This window comes from Tilletiaria anomala (genome assembly GCF_000711695.1).
Source record: "Tilletiaria anomala UBC 951 chromosome Unknown K437scaffold_83, whole genome shotgun sequence".
In the NCBI taxonomy this organism is placed as follows: Eukaryota; Fungi; Basidiomycota; class Exobasidiomycetes; order Georgefischeriales; family Tilletiariaceae; genus Tilletiaria; species Tilletiaria anomala.
This window is the reverse complement of record NW_013546939.1, coordinates 75,940-82,778: the sequence shown is the minus strand read 5'-3', so window position 1 is coordinate 82,778 and position 6,839 is coordinate 75,940. Positions and strand designations below refer to the sequence as shown.

The window sequence follows — 6,839 nt, the reverse complement described above, 5'->3', positions numbered from 1 at the left end:
CAGCACGTACGCCAAGAGCGTCGCGGAGAGCACCATGGTACGCTCTGAGGCCGCACACGACGGCTCGGACGTCGAGGTCCCCGACGTGGACACGATGCCGCCCTTGCCGTCGCAGTACGCGTCGGCCCCCGGTTCCACTGCAATGGCTGGCGCATCTCACCGTCATCTCTCCACCGCCACATTTGCGTCGTCCGGCTCGAGCGTCTCGATGGACTACGTCCTCAGCAGCAAGATCGTCACACCCCTCACACCCGGCTCGGCCAAGCGGGTGCAGGTCGCCAACGGCGGCAAGCCCGAGCTCGTGCGCTCGTTCAGCGGCAACAGCAAGGGCAAAGTCCGCAGCAAGCGGTACAACTCCAACGCTGCCACCGCCGGCAGCAGTGTTGGCGACGATGACGAGCAGGGCGGCATGACGCCCACCTCGTCTGAGCTCGCGCACGGCGGCGCCGATCCATTCGACGACGAGGCCGCCGTACGCGCCAGCATGGACGAACCTGAACCCCGCGCTCTCAAGAACTCCGGCCCAATGGTCGTTCAGGGCTCCGGCGCGGCGAGCAGCAACCCTCGTGCTGCCACAGCAGGCTTCTCGCGTTCCGACATGGGCCGGTCAGGCACCACCACCGCATCGTTTGGCATCCCGATTTTTGACGGGAGCCATTACGCGCAAGGCCTGCCGCTGCACTCGTTCATTGACCCGCGCAGCGGGAGCAGCGCCGCCCTTGACGCGAATCGCCCCTCCTGGTTCGACGAGGACGGCGATTTGGTCGACGCTACCGAGGTTGCCGCGCCTACCGTGCCCGGCGGCGCCGCACCTTCAGTCAGCGGGCGCGCGGTGCGCGCGCGCAACAACTCCGGTCCCCACCACCGTCCGGGCAAGGATGTTCGGCAGAGCACCGCCAGCTCGATCGGCGGTCTGAGCGTGTTCGACGGCATCCCGTTCCATCTCGAGCACGGAGAGATGCCCGCCAACGCTGCCGAGGCCGTCGTTGCCGCGCGTGCGCACCAGCAGCAGCGCGACCGCGAGCAGATCGCACACAGCGCTGCCCGCTGCTCACTCGACACGGATGCTGGCGACGCAGACTTTGCACCGCCCCCGCGCTACGCTCCTGCTGCTGGCCCTGCCAGCGGTGTGCTGCGCGATGAAAAGGAACAGGGCAGTGGCCATGGCATTCCCTCTGCTGATACGGCATTCAGCGGTATCACAACGTTCGAGCCGTCGACGGGCAATGCTACCGCCGGCACCGGCAAGTCAACCACAAGCGGGTGCTCGCAGTCAAGCGCGGCTACCGCCATGCCCCGCCTCGGCACCCCGCTCAAGGCCGACTTGGAAGGCGCGCCGACGACGACGACGGCCTCCGTCTATTCGATGCCCAGTGCAGCGCCGACGACCGAGGAGAGCCTTCGGACCAGCTCGACGAACACGTCCGGCCCGAGCATCAGCTCCAGTCAGGCAACTCACGGGTCGAGCAACGCTGTGCGCGTCAACTTGCCGCCACGCATCAACGAGGGACTGGATGAGTACAGCCCTGAGCTACCGGGTCTGCAGTGACGGAGTCATAGCGGCGCATGCACCGCAAGGCGCGACCTTCCCTGCGCAATCGCAGCTGTGCGCGCCCGTCCTAACGAATACCAAGCAGTCTCTCATCACTAGTTTCGCTTTCTCCCCCATATGGTCACGGGTTGTTCCTAATGGACATGCTCATTATCCAAAGCTTGCGTTCGACGCTTGGGTTTCTGCCCACCAAGGTCGTACTTCTGTAGTCTATTAATTCGCCGCGTTCGGCTCGCCTCAACTTCTCTCCATGCTCGACGGACGTTCTGGGACCACGTAGCCGTGAGCAGGTTTTCATGTCCTTTCACAACAGGCGCTTGAAAATGCATGCAATCAATTGCTTCATGCGGATGTGTATGCTGTGGAAAAGCCCGTACGAGCAAAAGGCGTTCGTTGACTGGCATCATTATTGACTCTTCAACAATGCGGCCCATGCTCATGCTCGGGGCGCTACTTTTGGCTGCCATGAGTTCTGCATACCACGAGTACGATGATTCAAGGAAGGTGGAGATTACTCTTCAGACCTGAATCTCTCTGTTCAAAGATGGAAATGATTGCACTCACAATCTTTGGGGCTGTTGTCGAATATGTCTTGAATGCGCCAGGAGTGCCAGTCAGATTCTCAACCGACGGCTTCACATTGAAAATGGATCAGGACCACGGGAAATTGTTAGCTGCTCTGATACCACAAGTACACATTCCTACCAAGCGGCAGGGCTGGCCAGCATCTGCTGCTCATGCTCACCTTGATCCAACTCTGCCGCCCTTCCTGGATCGCCTCATCCTTGGCCGGCGGGTCCTTGCGGATATGATGAAGCCATGAGTGCCACTCCGGGTCAATCTGCGAGACGTTGGAGTCGTACAGCTGATGATAGTCGATCCATCTATGGCGTCCCGGGATCTCATCCTTGAGGTTCTCAAAGTACTGGTTCCCGTTGCGGTCGACGCCGACGAGCGTGCCGGCTTTGATATCGCCTAGACCTGCGAGATCGCGGTAGGCCTGCCGCCAGCCGGACAGGCGTAGGTTGCGTAGTTGGCGTGCGAGAGACATGACTGGCTGTTGGCTGCTGCTGCTGCTGCCGTTGCCGTTGCTGTCACTGCTGCTCAAGGCGACTAGCAGGCAATGCAATGCAACCGATGGCCAACAAGATGCTGTACATATGGAGCAAAGAGTGAGGAGGCTTGCCCTTGGCTTCGATAGCCTGTACTCGCTGTTTGAGCCCGGCTTTACGTGTTTTGGCCGAGCACGCCTGTAAACACGCGCCGGCCGACTCATCCGCGGAGATTCTTCGCAAGCTCTTTGCAGCTGTAGCGCCTCTCGAGTGGTCTCATTTTGGGGCCAAAAATTGTTTGGACAAGAAGAGACATGCGCGCGAACGCTCAGCAAAGTGGCCTGCAGTCCTTTGCAGGAGTTGTCTGGAGACGAAGTGGAATCACTTTCGCGACGCCCAGTAGCCTTTCATTTTGAATCAACCATTCATTCACCTCCCGTCCTCCTTTCATCCTGATGCTTCACTCGCTGCTGGTGCTGGCGAAAGACAACGGCGTCAACAGACAGGATCGTCAAGACTCTGACTGCTGGGCGTCTAAGTTGCCCTCACAGCGTCTTAGGGACTGGTCGGTTCTTTTGTCATGACTTCTATTCTTCACTCGGCCCTGGAGGCCTCGCCTCTGCGCCACCTGTCGACGTCGGCTCAAGTCGCCGTTCTCGCCGTCTTGGCCCTCTTGGTCGCGGTAATCCTCAATGTCGCCCAGCAGCTGGTGGGTAGTTGGCAGAATGATTACCTTTCCTGTTCGTCGCCTGACTCGACTTCTATGCGAACCCCCCACCCCCAAGCTCCTGCCAAAAGACAAGTCACGGCCGCCCGTCGTCTTCCACTATTTCCCCATCATTGGCAGTGCAGTCACCTACGGCATTGACCCGATCACTTTCTTCAGGGACTGCAAGGAAAAGGTGGGCCAGTCTCTTGCCACGTCGGTCTACTCCCGCCGTGCTCACAACCTCCCATGTGTGCTCTTGTCAGTACGGCGACGTCTTCACATTTGTCCTCCTCGGTCGTCACGTTACTGTTGCGCTCGGACAGAAGGGTTCTAACCTTGTGCTCAATGGCAAACTCTCCCAAGTCTCTGCTGAAGAGGCATACACGCACTTGACTACTCCAGTTTTTGGCAAGGAGGTTGTCTACGACGTTCCAAATGCGGTCTTCATGGAGCAGAAACGCTTCGTCAAGGTTGGCCTGTCTGTCGAGAACTTCCGCGTGTACGTGCCACAGATCACCGATGAGGTCACGAGCTTCGTCGCCACCGACTCGCAGTTCGAGGGTCTCAAGTCAGGTAAAAGCGTCACAGTCGACATTTTCAAGGCGATGAGCGAGATCACCATTTTGACCGCGTCACGCACGTTGCAAGGGAAGGAGGTACGCGAGAATCTCGACAAAAGCTTTGCTGACCTATACCACGACCTCGACTCCGGTTTCACCCCGATCAACTTTGTTATCCCCTACCTCCCGCTTCCAAACAACTTCAAGCGCGACAGGGCGCAAAAGAAGATGTCGGACTTTTACAAGGGCATCATTGCCAAACGTAAAGAGCAAGGCGAGTCGGAGGAGAGCGACATGATCTCGGCGCTGATGAGCCAGAGTTACAAGGATGGAAGGAAGGTCACGGACACGGAAGTAGCGCACATGATGATTGCGCTTTTGATGGCCGGACAACACACTTCCAGCGCCACGGGGGCCTGGGCCTTGCTTCGCTTGGCTTCGCGGTCTGACGTTATCAATGATCTGTACGACGAGCAGGTACGCGTCTACGGCGACGGCAACGGAGGCTTCCGCAGCTTGGACTACGACACCCAAAAGTCCTCTGTCCCAATCCTCGACGCTGTCATTAAGGAAACGCTGCGCCTGCACCCGCCTATCCACAGCATCATGCGCAAAGTCAAGTCTGCGATCCCGGTTCCTCAGAGCTATGCCGCGCCCTTGTCGCACAAGGGCGCGAACGAGAACCGCTCGTACGTTATCCCCAAGGGCCACTACGTCCTCGCGGCGCCGATCTACAGCCAGCACGACCCAAACGTGTGGAAGGAAGCAGCAATGTTTAACCCATACCGGTGGTTCGACAAGGATGGCGTCGTCAGCGCCGAGGCCGCCGAAGAAGGCGAGAAAGTCGACTTCGGCTGGGGCGTCGTCAGCAGCGGAGCCAACAGTCCGTACTTGCCGTTTGGTGCCGGAAGGCACAGGTGCATCGGCGAGCAGTTTGCATACCTCCAGCTCGGCACGATCGTCGCCAACTTTGTGCGCACCTTCGACTGGCGGCTCGAGACAAAGTTTCCGGACCCAGACTACCAGGTGTGTGCTTATGGATGAATCCGCTTGTTACGGATTCGACAGATACTGACCGCGCAACTTCCTTGCTGCCACTCCACAGTCTATGGTCGTCCTGCCCAAAGCACCGGCAAATATCGTCCTCACCAGCCGCGCTTGAGCATTTTCGAACCTCTCATCGAAACTGCTCCTCGGGATAAGGCAGTCACGCATGCGTGATTTAGGGCCGGGATTGTATCACATCATAGAGGTTTGCCAGTATAATGTTTACATACTTTCTGTGGGGCGACTTTCTTGCCTCTTCGCGGACGAGGGCGCCGTCTGACTGTGTCTTTATAGAGACTTGAAGACTGGTTTTCCACTACAGCCTGCGCGTCTTTGCGAGAGAGACACGACGCCCACTGGACAGTTTGTTCCTGCCGATTGGTTGGTACCATGGCTTATGTGAGAATTGAGAATTGAGGCGAGATCCCTTGGATCGTGATCAATGTGAGGAGCGGGTAAATACAGGGAGTCTGGAAGGACCATCGCGCTCGAGCCACATGCAGCGGTGCCGCCAATGCTATCAGCGGCGCATCAGCCAACTCATCCATTAGTTCAAACTCTTTCATCTCAGACCTCACCATAGCGCTCAGATGTCCAACCAAACAGCACATCCCCTCGCTGTCGAGCTGTATCGAGGTAATCCTGTCTGGAAATCCTCGCTCACGGAGTCAACCTTTGCGGCCACAAGTCTTCGAAGTAACCTGCAGGGGCCGATCACAATCATGTCCTGTCGTGCGGCCAGCCATGCCGGCTCATGGTACACGGATGATGGTGAGTGTGTAGCTTCTTGATGAAGCCGTCAAACACTTACTGAATCCTCATCGCTCGCTGTGAAATTTTTACTTTAGGCAAAGTCCTCGACCGTTCCCTTACCCAATGGCTCTCCGCAGTCGATCCAACCGGCATAGCATCAGCAGCAGAAGTGGTATACCCGTCCAGTTTGTCCAGCGCTGTCGTGCAAGCAAGTTGCCTCACCCTGCCCATCCGTTCCTGCCGTGCCGTTGTCGCTCCGCATGCAGGCTACAGCTACTCGGGTCCAGCGGCTGCCTGGGCGTACAAGTGCATTGACGCCAGTGACATAGACACGGTCTTCATTCTCGGCCCGTCGCATCACGTCTTTTTGCGCGACTGTGCATTGTCCGCCTGCAGTGAATATGCGACGCCGATTGGCAGCTTGCCTATCGACGCAGACCTTAACGCAGAGCTAGCCGCAACGGGTAAATTCTCGCGCATGGACATTCGCACGGACGAAGACGAGCACAGCATCGAGATGCACCTACCATATGTGCGCAAAGTGTTCCAAGGTAAAAACATCAAGATAGTTCCGATCCTCGTTGGTAGGCTATCGGACGCATCGCAAGCGCTGTACGGGCAGCTGTTGGCGCCTTACTTGGCCAATCCAAAGAACTTCTTTGTCGTTAGCAGCGATTTCTGCCACTGGGGCACGCGCTTCGATTACACGCACTATCGACCCAGCCCGACTGCTCACGCCGCGCGCCTCAAGAGCAGCAGCGCCAAAATTCCAGAGCGAGAAGGCGAGGCGCAAATTTGGGAGAGCATTCGCGACTTGGACGCGGAAGGCATGGCAGCCATGTCCTACCCCCATTCTGTTTTCTCAGAGGGCCGAGCAAACACTGCTGGCAAGAGCACCGCCCAAGCCGCAGAAGCGTTTCGAGCATACATGGACGAAACGAAGAACACCATCTGCGGTTGCAAGCCCATTGGAGTCCTCTTGCAGGCGCTCACCGCGCTGGAACGCGATCAGGGACAGATGAGCGAATTGAGGTTCGTGCGGTATGAACAGAGCAGTAAATGCTATAATGTTAGGGATAGCAGCGTCTCGTACGCATCGGCTTTCGCAAGGTTCCTGTGAGGAGGGCCATGTCAGCGGTAGACAGATATGAGAGAGCGAGTGTGAT

General features: G+C 57.9%; 4 protein-coding genes across 4 annotated transcripts; 3 read left to right on the top strand and 1 right to left on the bottom strand.

Moving 5' to 3' along the window:
- On the top strand, positions 1-1,768 carry K437DRAFT_180260 (uncharacterized protein). Its single transcript, XM_013386181.1, has one exon. It carries the CDS (start codon positions 35-37, stop codon positions 1,547-1,549), a length of 1,515 nt encoding a protein of 504 aa, XP_013241635.1. The 5' UTR covers positions 1-34; the 3' UTR covers positions 1,550-1,768.
- Positions 1,769-1,891: 123 nt separating this feature from the next.
- On the bottom strand, positions 1,892-2,691 carry K437DRAFT_258405 (NDUFA12-domain-containing protein). Its single transcript, XM_013386180.1, has 3 exons — positions 2,298-2,691; positions 2,117-2,185; positions 1,892-2,024 (listed from the first exon to the last, which is right to left on the bottom strand). Exons 1-3 carry the CDS (start codon positions 2,601-2,603, stop codon positions 1,989-1,991), a joined length of 411 nt encoding a protein of 136 aa, XP_013241634.1. The 5' UTR covers positions 2,604-2,691; the 3' UTR covers positions 1,892-1,988.
- A 324-nt stretch (positions 2,692-3,015) lies between these two features.
- On the top strand, positions 3,016-5,134 carry K437DRAFT_258404 (cytochrome P450). The gene is made up of 4 exons (XM_013386179.1): positions 3,016-3,313; positions 3,390-3,506; positions 3,577-4,899; positions 4,979-5,134. The coding sequence occupies exons 1-4, from the start codon at positions 3,185-3,187 to the stop codon at positions 5,033-5,035; spliced, it is 1,626 nt and encodes a 541-aa protein (XP_013241633.1). The 5' UTR covers positions 3,016-3,184; the 3' UTR covers positions 5,036-5,134.
- A 508-nt stretch (positions 5,135-5,642) lies between these two features.
- K437DRAFT_226938 (UPF0103-domain-containing protein) lies at positions 5,643-6,793 on the top strand (the record flags this gene model as incomplete). Its single annotated transcript, XM_013386178.1, has 2 exons — positions 5,643-5,691; positions 5,769-6,793. The coding sequence occupies 2 exons, from the start codon at positions 5,643-5,645 to the stop codon at positions 6,791-6,793; spliced, it is 1,074 nt and encodes a 357-aa protein (XP_013241632.1).
- Between the last annotated feature and the right edge of the window lie 46 nt (positions 6,794-6,839).

Coding starts and splice junctions, on each gene's coding strand:
- K437DRAFT_258405 (XM_013386180.1), bottom strand. CDS start 2,603: ATGTCTCTCGCACGCCAACTACGCAACCTACGCCTGTCCGGCTGGCGG. Junction 2,186..2,297: donor GGCGGCAGAGTTGGATCAAG/GTGAGCATGAGC, acceptor TTCAATGTGAAG/CCGTCGGTTGAGAATCTGAC. Junction 2,025..2,116: donor CGACAACAGCCCCAAAGATT/GTGAGTGCAATC, acceptor CGTGGTATGCAG/AACTCATGGCAGCCAAAAGT.
- K437DRAFT_258404 (XM_013386179.1), top strand. CDS start 3,185: ATGACTTCTATTCTTCACTCGGCCCTGGAGGCCTCGCCTCTGCGCCAC. Junction 3,507..3,576: donor TCAGGGACTGCAAGGAAAAG/GTGGGCCAGTCT, acceptor TGCTCTTGTCAG/TACGGCGACGTCTTCACATT. Junction 4,900..4,978: donor TTCCGGACCCAGACTACCAG/GTGTGTGCTTAT, acceptor GCCACTCCACAG/TCTATGGTCGTCCTGCCCAA.
- K437DRAFT_180260 (XM_013386181.1), top strand. CDS start 35: ATGGTACGCTCTGAGGCCGCACACGACGGCTCGGACGTCGAGGTCCCC.